This window comes from Dromiciops gliroides, chromosome 2 (assembly GCF_019393635.1).
Source record: "Dromiciops gliroides isolate mDroGli1 chromosome 2, mDroGli1.pri, whole genome shotgun sequence".
NCBI classification, from domain to species: domain Eukaryota; kingdom Metazoa; phylum Chordata; class Mammalia; order Microbiotheria; family Microbiotheriidae; genus Dromiciops; species Dromiciops gliroides.
The window spans coordinates 241,943,012-241,956,847 of NC_057862.1; the positions used below are offsets into that span (position 1 = coordinate 241,943,012).

Here is a 13,836-nt window from a genome sequence, read left to right on the forward strand (position 1 = left end):
TAAGTGACTTGCCCAGGGTCACACAGCTAGTAAGTGTTAAGTGTCTGAGGCCGGATTTGAACCCAGGTACTCCTGACTCCAGGGCCGGTGCTCTATCCACTGTGCCACCTAGCTGCCCCAAATACAATTATTTTCAATTGCTGATGTCTCTTGTTTATCTAAGTTTGTTCCAATTATTTATTTATCTCTTCTAAAAACTAGTATCAAATAATTTTGATGACTGCTGCTTTATAATATAGTTTGAGGTATGGTAATGCTATGTTCCTTTCCTTTGTATTTTTCTTCTTTATTTCCCTTGGCATTCTAGATCTTTGTTCTTCTAAATGAATTGTTATTTTTTCCCTAGTTCTAAAAAGTAACACCTCAATAATTTTGCACTAAATCTATAAATTAATTTGTTAGTATTGTCATTTTGAACTCAGGTCTTCCCGACACAGTTTTCTCAGTTTCCTTATCAGTAAAATGAGTGGGAGACGGAGATGGCAAACCACTCAAGTATCTTTGCCTCTAAATGGGGTCACAGAGTCAGATAAGACTGACAACGACTGAACAAAATTGTCATTGTAATTACATTGACAAACCCCATTCATAAGCAGTGAGTCTCATTATATAAATGCCAGCTATTATTATCTCTCCTCAATTATTTAAGTCTCCCATTATTTCTGTAAAGAGTATTTTGAGTTTGTATGTATAGGAATCTTGTGAGTTTCTTGATAGATTATCTCCCTGACATTTTGTGTCCTTTGTCCTTATCTCCAAAATTAGTTATTTTACTATAGAAATGATATTTTTCTGGGTTTATTTTTTTCTATACTGTCATCTTGTTGGAGTTACTAATCATCTCAATTAGGTTTCTTCATTGATTTGGTGGGATTTTCCAAATACACTATAATGTTATCTGCAAAAAGAGATAGTTTTGTCTCCTCTTTGATGATGTTTATACTTTTGATTTTATTCCCTAGTCCAGGGTTTCTTAAACGTTTTCCACTTATGACCCTTTTTTGCCTGAGAAATTGTTATGTGGTCCCAGGTATATAAGTATATAAAATAGGGATACGTAATCTTTTATTGTTGCTAAATTTTTGGCAACTCCCATATTCAGTTACATGACTCCATATGAGGTCATGACCTACAGTTTAAGAAGGTGGGCTCTAGTCTTATTGCTATGGCTAACTTTTAAAGAATTATTTGATTTAATAAAAAGGTGGGGGTTCACCTCTCATTTTTTAGAAACCTAATCTATGTAAGGATCAAGGATGCTTAAGTGCTAGGGAATTGTCTACTATGTTAGGAGGGGTGTTCAGTGAATATGGAACACTGGATCCCCTTTAAGGGAGAAGTAGTTGTTCTCCTTATCCCCAGTGTGGCCCCCAAAGTTCTATCTACCTTTTATAAATATACATGTTGCAAGGCTCCAAAGATATACCTCGTTACCACTCCATTATCTAATGCTGAAAACAAGCCACCTTATCTAAGAAGAGTCCAGAAAAATCTGCTATGGCTAGCCAATAAGAAGCAAGTTGCTACTGCCTTACCTGTTGGTTGCCGGGACCTTGCTTCTTTCAGGTAGTAGAGGGCCTTGTCATAGTCCCCCAGGTGGTAGAAAGCCACGCCTGACCGGTAGAGGGCTTTGAAATTTTCCCCTTCTTTCTTCAGAACTTTGAGACAATATTCCTTGACTCGCTCATAATTCACCAGTTCAGCTTGGAGCAGACAGGCTAAAGAGGTTGGGAGGGGAGAAGAGAAAAGACTATGAACCCAGAACAGAGTAAGCTGTGAGTCTCCTTCGCAGAATCACAGAACTGGAGAATTGGAAAGGCCATGAGTGGACATCTAATCCAACCCATACATAAAGGAAATCCCCATCATGACATATCCAATAAGTGGTTTTCCAGTCTTTGCTTAAAGCCCTCCAAAGAGCAAGGGACCCAGTACCTCCTGAACCAGCCCACCTGACTTTCTGATAGTTCTAATTATTGGGAAGTTTATCTTGACATCAAATCTAACTTAATATCTTCATAAAGGATTGATTCTGATAAGGACCAACCCAAGCATAGAAAGGCTCATGATTGGCTATGAGATTTTGAGTTCTTTGGACATGATAACCCATGAAACAAAGAAAAAAAATGGTTCTCTGCTCTGTGTGCCCCCTACCCTTTCTACTTCTGTAGTAATGGGGCTAGAAGGGTAGAAAAATTACCTGAGGATGTTACAAATGGTCCAGATTTTAGACCATTTATAAACTTTAACTTATAGAAGCGGCATATTCTAATAGATAAAGAGCTGACCTCAGAGCTAGGAAGAACATTTGACACATACTGACTGCGTGACCCTGGGCAAGTAACATAATTTCTTGGTCATCTAGGCAATTCTCTAATATTAATAGTTACTGAGAACCTGCATTAGTAGAGACGAAGTTTCCTTAACTGGAAATTTCCTATACCGATAAAATCACAGTATTAACTTAACTGCTGCTGCTTTAAACATGTGATTTTTACTAATGGCCAATAAATTGAGAAATTAGAAAAACTGAATCACATGAAAATTCAACACCATGAGTCAATATCATGAATATAAAACATACATATTCAACATCATAAATATTCAACACCAGAAGGCAAAAAGTTTCCACAAAATGTTAGAGGTCTCTTAAAGAAACGAAAGGATTGGTGGCATTGGTTTCATTAGGTACCCAATAAAACATACAGTTTCATGAGATCCTTCGGCTCCTTGTCTCATATTGCTTATGATGAACATAAGCAAAAAGACCACCAAGAATATTATTATGCTATAAGAAATGACAAGCAGGATGATTTCAGGAAAAATCTGGAAAGACTTATATGAACTGACACAAAGTGAAGTGAACAGAAACAGGAGAATATTATACACAGAAATAGCAATATTGTTCTATGAATAACTGTGAGTGACACATAGCAATACAATGATCCAAGACAATCTCAAAGGATTCCTGATGAAGCATACCATCTGCCTCCAAAGAAGGAACTGATGTTGTTTGAATACAGACTGAAAAACACTATTTTTCACTTTCTTTCTTTCATTTTTTTCCTTTTATTCAAGTCTTGTACAAAGTGACTAAGAAAGAAATGTTTTACATGATTTCACATGTATAACCTATATCTGATTGCTTACCAGGGAGAAGTGAGGGGAAGGAGGCAGGGATAAAATTTGGAACTCAAAACTTAAAAAAACCAGAAACTAAAAATGAATGTTAAAAATTGTTTTTACATGTAATTAGGGGAAATAAAATATATTAAAAAAACAACAACAACAACAGAACTACAATTTATGTACCAAACTACATTGCAAGGGATGAGGAGATAGGGAAATTCTACAAAGGATCTAATAGACTTCTTCAAATGAAGTCGATGTATATGTTGATACCTGGTGACATAAGTCCAAAAGTGTGTTCAGAGAAAATAGAGCTCACATTGGAGAAATGAAAGAGACAAATACATATCTTATAGATTACTAAGGAGTCTCCCCTTTATATATCATGATCACATTCCAGAATAGAGTTGGGAGTTAGACAAATTACTTAACCCCTCTGGGCCTCAGTTTCCTTGTCTGTAAAGTAAGACGCTTGCTCTCTCTCTCTCTCTCTCTCTCTCTCTCTCTCTCTCTCTCTCTCTATATATATATATATATATATATATATATATATATATATATTCTATAATGGTCTAGGAAAAGTAGCAGGTCATGTAAATAGAAGGAGAAAAAAATTTTTTAAAAAGATACAGTCCTGGTTTCCTATAGATACACCTGCATATTAGGACTAAATTTAAAAGGGCTATAAAGGCGCTAGACTTGGTGAGCATTGATGAATAGCACAAAAAATGAAAGTGATCATATTAAAAGACTGGAAATGATTACTGATATGGAAGTCATATGAGAATCTGTGTGCAGTCAGATCATTGATGAGTTAGAACAAATGGCCAAATCAGCATCCAATTAGAAGAAAAACTAAAGATGACAGGAAAACATTGTATAATTGCAACAGCTTCAACACGATCTATTCAAGTAAGTCACTGATGCTGAAAAATGGGAATGGAAAAGACAGATACTGACCTTGATTACCATTATTTCTGTCAAAAGCTTAGCTGTTATAAAGCAGTCACCATATCAAAGAGGTAACAAAAAAGCCTAGAAACGGATTCAGCCAGCAAATGAGATGGATGAGAGGGCACACACGTATGTGGTGGCGAGGCATCAGGGGAAAAGATGCCCAGGAAGTAAAATGAGTCAGAGCTGGAACTTGCTTAGATATAGTGGGCCACCAAAGGCACTCAGAAATCTATTCATCTTTTGCCTTAGTTCTCAATCTTCTTGCTCTCTCTGCAGCTTTTAATACATTTCCCTCCTCCTGGACACTTGGTCCCTTCATGGCATCTGTAACACAGCTCTCTCCCGTTTCTCCTATGAGACTGAAAATTCTTTCTCAGCCTCCTTTGATGTCGACTATGACTTTAGTATGAGTGTCAACCACAACTCTGTCCTGGACTCTATTTTTCCTCTCCTCACAGAGAGATCTCATTAGATTTTTTTCAATCTAGCTGCCCCTTTTTGCCACTGTTCCTCCACTTTCTAAGATGGATTACCAGAGACCATGCCTGAGAGGAACTAGACCACTCCTTTTGGCACAATCTGGAATGACGTGCCCTTCTCTTGACCCCTGCCATTTTCTGCTTTGTCATATCCCACTTTTCTACCTCATGTTCTGAAAACCATTATCACATCAACATTATTATTGCCTCTGAAAAGGGTGCCTTAATGGACTACCAAATTGTTCCACTCACTATCTTTGGGATTTCCCTGACCAGAATTCCTTTGGCTGGGCCACCACTGTCCTATATGTGTTGTCTCCCCCATTAGAGTGTAAGGTCTTTGGGGAAAGGGACTCTCTTGGTTTCTTTATTTGTTTTCTGCATTTGAATCTGTAGTCTAGCACAGTGCTTGGCACACAGTAAGCTCTTAATAAATACTTTTCACTCATTCATTTCAAAGATCATTTCTACTTAGATGACTCCCAGATCTCGACATTGATTTCTTTCTTTTTTTTCCCTATGGGGCAATGAGGGTTAAGTAATTTGCCCAGGGTCACACAGCTGGTAAGTGTCAAGTATCTGAGGCCATATTTGAACTCAGGTCCTCCTGAATCCAGGGCCGGTGCTTTATCCACTGTGCCACCTAGCTGCCCCATCTACATTGATTTCTAACCTTCTTCCTGAACTCTAGTTACACATCACCAAGTACTCATTGAATATCTCTTCCTCGATGTCCTGTAAGACATCTCAAATTCAGCATATCCAAAACTAGAATTCACCATACCCATTCCCACTCCCCAACAAGCTCTTCCTCCAAATTTCCTTATTTCTTTGGAGAGTGCCAATATCCTCCCAGGCATACAGGTTCATTACCTTAGAATTTTCTTCTAATTGTTTTCTTCCAATTTTCCTAATTAATTCTAATGTTTGACTCTAGCTTTTCTTCAAATTGAATGCTGACTTTACCATTTGATTTTTTCCCTCTCACTCTCATATATGATCAGTTCCCAAACCTTGTCAATTTTCATTCTACAGCATCTTTCCTAGTCATACCCTTCTTTCCACTCACACAGTCCTCAACCTAGGCCAGGCTTGTATCATTTACTGCTTAGACTATGAAATAATCTAATCTGCATCCCTGCTTCCAACTCCTTCCTTCTATAATACATTGTCTACTCAGCTTCCAAAATAATCTTCCTAAGGCACAAACCTGGCCATTTTACTCCCCTACTCATTCTAGACACATTATAGGGATGGTATTAAAAATGACATGAAGTTAGGCAGTGGTGGGATGAGTTTGAAGAATGGTGATGAGTCTAATTTGGCTGTTCACAGATTACATGAAAAGGAATAGTGTGAGATAAATAAAAGACTAATACTAGTAACCCTGCAGGTAGGTGGCATAGTGAATATAGTGCCAGGCCTGCAGTCTGGAAGACTCATCTTTCTGAGCTCAAATCTGGCCTCAAACACGTATTAGCTGTGTGACCTTGGGCAAGTCACTTAAGCCCATTTGCCTCAGTTTCTTCATCTATAAAATGAGCTGGAGAAGGAAATGGCAAACCACTCTAGTACTTTTGACAAGAAAACCCCAACTGGAGTCATGAAGAATCAGACACATCTGAAAAATGACTGGAAAAAAAATGGTAGTAAGGGAGTAATTTTTGCTTTATCTCCCAGACAGTTCTGTAGCCTCCCCTCCATTTAAACAACTACTCAATGATAATTATTAAGTACTGACTTGTGTGCGGAGCACTGTGCTAGGTACTTTGGAAGGAGAGAAAGGGCATAACTCTCAGCTCTTGAGAAGTGCATGGGGAAAACAAGGGGCTAATATAGGAAATTATAGTCTATTCATGTTAGCTACGCCCCTCCTGTCTATGACTTTGCTTCAGGCCCAAATGGTCTGGGAAATTGTGACTTTTGAGACAGTAACAAATTGTTGAACTAGATACTAAAAAGTCTTTTTAAAGCCCTACACAGCCTGGCCCTCCCTTATCTTCCCATCCTCCTTACTTAGATGTTACTCTCCCCTCATGTACCATGATCCAGTCAAACTGGCCTCCTCTCCGTTTTTCACACACAACTCTACATCTCCTCTTTTTGCCTTTGTCCTGGTCATGCCCCATGACTGGAATTCTCTCCTTCCTCACTTCAACCTCAGAGTCCTTCTCTTCTTTTTAGATACAACTTAGGCACTATCTCCCCTCCCCAGCCCATCCTCACCCCAAGAAGCCTTGCCTGATTCCTCCTCCCCCTCCCTCAACTGCTAGTGCCCCTCCTCCCAAACTATGTTGTATATATTTGTATGTATTCACTTTAGGTTTGTGAGATAGATATAGATATTGATGGAAATCTATATCTATTTCTTCTCCTGAAAAGGCCCCAATTTCAATCCCACCAATTCAGATACCTTTCCAGTCATCAGAAATGTGGCAATACACTTATTCAGAAAGAACAAACCTTTCATTGAGTGGTCTGTACTTGTCTTCTCTATTGGAATGTAAATAATCCCTCCTTTTTATTCTTTGAACTTCTATCCCCATAGTGTCTGGCACATATGGAGTCTTTAATAAATACCCGAGGTACCTAGGTAGTTCAGTAGATAGAGCTCTGGGCCTGGAGCCAGGAAAACCTGAGTTCAAATTCAGTCTCAGATACTTATTATCTCTGTGACCCTGAACAAGTCACTTAAACTTCTTTTTTTTTTTTCTGGGCAATGGGGGTTAAGTCACTTGCCCAGGGTCACACAGCTAGTAAGTGTCAAGTGTCTGAGGCTGGCTTTGAACTCAGGTCCTCCTGAATCCAGGGCCAGTGCTTTATCCACTGTGCCACCTAGCTGCCCCTATCACTTAAACTTCTATTTGCCTTAATCCCACTTGAGAAGAAAATGGAAAGCCACTCCAGTATCTTTGCCAAGAAAACCCCATGGCCAGTAAGGTCTGTGGAGCTGCAAAGAGTTCGACAAGACTGAACAACTGAGCCACAACGAATAAATGCTTGTTGATTGATTGATTGGTGTCTCCTGGAAAGGTCAAACTTCAATCCCACCAATTCAGATACCTTTCCAGTCATCAGGAATGTGACAATACATTCATTCAGTAAAAACAAACCTTTCATTGAGTGGTTTGTAACTGACAAGTTTTGGATGAAAGAAAACCTTCCCTTGCAAGATTAGGGAGCCACAAACCAAGGTCTCTGAAGTTGAGGACCTGAGGGCAAGAAAACCAGGAAGTGAAAGAGAGTGGGAAAGGATGCAGGAACTGGCTAGTCAGGTTCACTGGAAGGGAAGCCAGGTAAGTCAACAGAAAGAAGCAAAACACTTGCCAAGAAGTTAACTTAATGCTTTCCTTTTTTTTTCTCCTCCTCTCTCCTTGGTCTTTCCATTTTGCCAGGAAAGTGCCTCTAGGAGGTTCAGTTTAATTTCAGGAGCAAACTGTTAACATTGTGGGTGGCCTGTTAGTCAACACCACCAACCTGTTTCCAGTCAAGGGGATGACATTCCAAGGAGCCTGGTAAGAAGGAGGTGATGGAGTCCTTTCTTCTCTGGCTCAGTGACTAGTCCTCTGTGGGGTTCCCGGAGACCAGTTCCCTTCTTCCCCCTCCCCCCTGGAACTGGAGAAATTCATTCTTAGGGAGATAAAAGCAGGATTTAAATCTTAGAGCTGATATTTTAGCCACAGAAGTGGCCAAGTGGAAATAGCACCAGTGTTCAAATATCCTTGGCAGAAGGAGCTGTTTCATTTTCATGTAATATGGGGGCTCATCAATTGATTTCTCCCCAAAGGGTGTGTGAATAGATTTCAGGGGGTCCCTGAATGTGGATGAGGAAAAAGTACATCCTTCTTTCAATAAAAATTGGTTTATTTGGTGAGTCTACGTATTTTATTTTATGCATTGAAAATTATTATTCTGGGAAGGTGTCCATAGGCTTCACTGTGCTATGAAAAGGACCCATGGTACAAAAAAGGTTAAGAACCACAGTCTTAAAGGAAAGGAAGGTCTGAGAGGTAGCTAGGTAGTGTGTGTATTTCATATATATTTACACATACACACATATATACCATATATACACATTTACACACATGTTTGAATGTATATATGTATACATATGTGAGTCTATATATGTGTGTATGTGTATGCATGTGTATATGTATATGTGTATGTGTATGTGTATGTGTATGTATATGTAGTATAGTGTTGGACTTGAGAACCTGAAAGCCCTGAGTTCAAATTCTTTGTCAAACATCTGCTGGGTTACCAGATACAAGTCACTTAACCTCTCTCTGCCTCATTTTCCTTATCTGGAAAGATGGATTCAATGACCTCTAAAGTTTCTTCCAGCGCTAAATTTGTTATTTGGGGAAGTATAAAGAAGCTAACTCTTTCTGAGGTATAACACACAAGGAGTAGGTAGTTCTAGAAGGGATTTTCTGAGGTTTTGCATTCCTTTTGGTGGAGAAGAAAAAAATCATGTGTATTAGACTATGACTGGTGAGTGTTCTAATGTATTTCCTTCACTAGTTAGACCAGTTTCTTTGAAATAATTTTTTAATGTTTGTGTTTATCTGTATGTCCATTATAAGTATGGAAGTTGATAGTAGCAATATTGACATTAAACATCCCTATGAAAGATAATCCATATTAATATTTTAAAATTTTACCTTGCATACAACCTAGCTAATATGGGAATGTTTTCCATGACCACTCATGTATAACTTATTTTGAAATGCTTGAGTTCAAGTGGGTGGGGGGTGGGAATGGAGGAGGAAGAGAAGTTGGAACACAATTAAAAAAAAAAATTGATGGGGGCAGCTAGGTGGCGCAGTGGATAAAGCACTGGCCTTGAATTCAGGAGGACCTGAGTTCAAATCCAGCCTCAGACATTTGACACTTAACTAGCTGTGTGACCCTGGGCAAGTCACTTAACCCTCATTGCCCTGCAAAAAACAACCAAAAAAAATTTATGTTAAAATTTGTTTTTACATATATTTTGGAAAATAAAATTCTAAAAAGAATTTTTTACCTTGCAGATGTGCACTGTTGCCTTATTGTGGTATGCATCTAGACAGCTTTTCAGAATGCCTTATGTACTACTTGTACATAGGATAAAGTTTTCCTGATGGCCTAGAAATCATAAATAGTCAACTTTGTACATAGGATAAGGTTTTCCTGATGGCCTAGAAATCATAAATAGTTAGCTCCAAGTGCTTGATACCATCCTGTGAGTCCCACAGCTTTTGAGGACTTTTCTCACTTTGTTTGATTTCTTTTTAAGCCAGCCTGCTTAACTCAGCAGTGGGGCAAAGGAGGATCTCCTTTTGGAATGTCCTACATGCTTCAAGGAACCACTGGAAAAATGTCAGGTGCTCTAATATGCTGCAAAGACCCTGAGGAATTTTCACCTAGGAAAATGAGAAGGTGACTTCCAGGCAACCCCAAGTCCCCTTGCTGGGAGCTCAGTTGGGATCAAGGAGGGGAAGCTCAATTTTCTTTCCTTTGTCTTTGGATGGGGCAGGCCTTTGAAAGCATGAAGACAGGTGGAAACCTGTGAGAATTTTGCAAAATGTTATTTATTGTGTCCTCTAACCATATATTTGAGGGTGTGTGTGTGATCTCCAGTCCCACTAGCTCTCATGGAGGATTGTTAATTTTTGGACCATCCAAGACTGGTGATACATGGACCTTGATGAATCTGGGTTTGTTGTTGTTGTTGTTTTTGCACAAGACACTGGGGGACGTCCCTCCCCCAAAGGTTCACCCTCTACTCTGTAGGGAAGCACTCCTAGTGTCTTATGAACTATAACTTATGAATCTCTACCAGTGAATTTACCACTATTAATCAGAGGACCCAATTAGCTTAAAGCAAAGACATTTAGTCAATATTACTGCTTCCTCACCTTTAAATAGTACAGTATTCATGATCATTTTCTGATACTTATATAGTACTCTGTACTTTTATTATCTTAGAGGCAGTATCATATTTCCTAGTAATTATGTTGAGGTGGTCTCCATTTGTAGTGATGGTCACTAGTGCTGGGATAAGTGATCAAAGGGGTCTTAGGAGTTTTGTATACAGTACATAATGCACATAGCCAAAGCTACAACCAATTCCAATTGTTTTTAATAGTAAGTCAGATACAGACACAAGAAGGCCATTGACAAGAGGGAGCCAAAAATACACACTGTAAAGGGCCTTGATATTCCGGTACGTAAAGAACAGCTGAAAGATGTTTGTTGTTTTATCCTCAAAGGGGACCATGACATTGGGGTGATGTAATGACTTGCAGTGAATTGAATTTAAGTGAGGCAGAGCTATGCAAGGTCACCAACCTCACTTTTTCCTCCAGAGCCATTTGGGTCCAGTGGCAAGATATACATCAGGATGACTGGAGATGACCCCAGGTGTTTAAGGCAATTGGGGTTAAGTGACTTGCCCAGGGTCACACAGCTAGTAAGTGTTTGAATGAGATTTGAACTCAGGTCCTCCTGACTCCTGGGACAGTGCTCTATCCACTGCAACATCTACCTGCCCCTGAAGGAAGTTTAGCCTGGAAGAGAGAGAAGTTTCTTTGGCTTAAGATTAGAGGGAAGAACCATCCATGTGAACTTCAGATATTTCGAGGGTTGCCATCTCTAGGGCAGGGGCCGAGTAGGGGGGAGGAAGGGTAGGGAAGAAAAAAAAAGAAAATAATTACATGATAAATTTATTATACATTAAAAGGAATAGCAAGTTGTACATAATAGATTTGCAGTTTCATATGAATCATGTTTTTATTATTCTACTGTTATGGAAATGCTTGTTTTATTTTAAAAAATTTAAATAAAAGAATTTTTAAGAAGGAATACATTTATTCCATCTATCTCCAAAAGTTAGTACTAGGATGAGAAGGTGGCAGATTTTTGCTCATTAGAAGGCTAAACTGCTTAACAATTAGAGCTGCTCAACAGTAGACTAGGTTGATGAAGAGTAGATAGAAGAAAGGAGGGGAGTGAGTTCCTCATCACTACAGGTCTTCAAGTTGAAGTTGGTTGGCCACTCTTCATGAATGTTATAAAGAAGATCCTAATTCAGGTTAGACTAGCTCAGGAGATAGCAAACTACAGCCTGGGACTACCTCTGGTTCTTTATAAAGCCTGAGAGAAGAGAATGGTTTTTACATTTTAAAATACTGTATAGTAAAACGTTATTAACAAATGTAAAAGCCATTCTTTGGTTTTTTTGTTTTGTTTTGTTTTGTTTTTTAGTGAGGCAATTGGGGTTAAGTGACTTGCCCAGGGTCACACAGCTAGTAAGTGTCAAGTGTCTGAGGCCGGATTTGAACTCAGGTAATCCTGACTCCAGGGCCGGTGCTCTATCCACTGCGCCACCTAGCTGCCCCTAAAAGCCATTCTTTGCTCAGTGACCTTACAAAAATAGGCAGCAGGTCAGATTTGGCCCCATGGTCCCTTCCAATTCTGTGATTCTGAGTAATAGGTTTGTTTAATACCTAATGATGAATGGATTTTGAGGGGCCATAGTGAGTCCACACTCTATAGGATCAGTAGGAAATATGGGAAGACAGCTGGGAAGGGAGTGGGGGGGGTGTTAGAATGTTTTTACTGACTAGGGCTAATTTGGGGGGCTAATCTGACTGGAGGACTAATCTGGGGACTTTTGACTATTTGGCTATCTGACTGCTGGTAATTTAATGTGGGCCATTTATAAAGTTCCACCACACTGCTCTATTCCCAAATTGATAAGCAAAATATTAAGAAGCCTCTTAATTAAATAATCAAAGCAGAGTTTATTTATGAGATACTATTTAAAATTAAGAATATAGGGAAATAAAATGTACAACCTGACTGCATTGCGGTGAGTCTCTTTCCACTGCATCTCTTTCCCACCTGCTGGGCCTGGACCTTCTTTAATACAATAAGGGCCTTAGCTGCCTCTTGCCTTAGGGCACTCAGGTCCTTTATTCTAACTCCGAGCCCCTTTCACTTTGTAAATCCCCCTGCTTCTAACTTTCCTCTCCTTACTGCCACCGCTGAACCCCTGTGTTTCTCTCTCACCGACCTTCTGTCTGTCTGCTCTGTCAGTCTGCCCTTCAGCCTCTCTTTTCTCTGCTCCTAGTCCATCTCATCTTCTCCTGCATCCTTGTAGCCCTCTGTCTGTTTTCTCCAACCTTTGCCGTCTCATCAGCCGCCCCCCAGTCCTCTTCTCCCCCTCCTGAGTCTAACCCCTAGGTCTATATATATATCTTTCCTTCTCTCCACTCAAATCTCGGGGCTTTTTGCACCCACACACCTAGCTAATCCATCAGTCAGGGCTATGGCTGCGGCTGGGGCTGGGGGGATGCTCGAGCATCCCGTGCCTCAGCACAGGCTATCCGGGATCTTTTGAATAGCTCCGCTCAGGTTGGAGGGAGCTGGGGGCTTTTTTTTTACCCCAGCTGTCTGACCTGGCGTCTTGTACAGCCCACAGGGCTTTTCGGCTCAGCTGAAGCAGATGGGGAGGGGCACCAGCATCTCCCATACAGAAGAGACCCTGAGGGCCTAAGGCTTTCTAATCTCAGCCCAAAGGTAGGGTCCCCAAATCAAAATAAATTTCCACAGGGGAAAAAGCCCTGAGTCAGAATTTTTGTCCTGTTTCTTCTTCCTCAGGCAAATCTTGATTTACTGGTCTGTTTACATGATGATTTGACTCCCAAGAACCTTCTAGATGGACCCCTCTTCTTTTGATTATCCAAGCACTGACACAAACTATTTTCCTAGGAGTCACATAAATTCATATTATTTTCCTGAAGCAGTCCACAAGTCTAAAATAGATGCTTGGGAAGGTGGGTGGCATTTTCCTCCAATTTACAGATAAGGAAACTGAGAAAGACACAAAAAGGTTAAATTACTTTGGTGGAAGGGAGAAAGTCATGCATCAGATCAATGCTTAGACCTCCCTAAACAATCCTCTTATCTAGGTGGATGCTTCTTTCTAATTAGGTTTTTTTTTTCCTCCTCCTTTGAAAAGGGGTTTTATCTCTAGAGGGGGCTGGGAGGCAGCAGGGAGGGAGAAGAGAAATTACTGAATGCTCAGCAGGTAGAAAGAGGTGATGGAGATCTGGGCCAATTCCTTCCTAATCACATCCAGATCAAACTTAATCAGCCTCTGAGTCAACAGTTGGGGGAAGAGGAGAGGGAACTTTTTAGGGGATAGCCCTGCTTAGTTCTCCTTCAGTCTCAGTATCCTTAAATCACCAGCTAAAGATTCTGATCAGAATTCAGCTGTCAGGCT

The 13,836-nt window shown here is 40.0% G+C and overlaps 1 protein-coding gene across 1 annotated transcript in view; it reads right to left on the reverse strand.

The window, feature by feature from the left end:
• Nucleotides 1-13,836, reverse strand: part of TTC9 (tetratricopeptide repeat domain 9) — a 56,072-nt gene that overhangs the window by 20,121 nt on the left and 22,115 nt on the right. Inside the window, exon 2 of the mRNA XM_043983648.1 lies at nt 1,536-1,718. Within this exon, the coding sequence (XP_043839583.1) occupies nt 1,536-1,718 (183 nt within the window). The remainder of the gene's footprint in view (nt 1-1,535; nt 1,719-13,836) is intronic.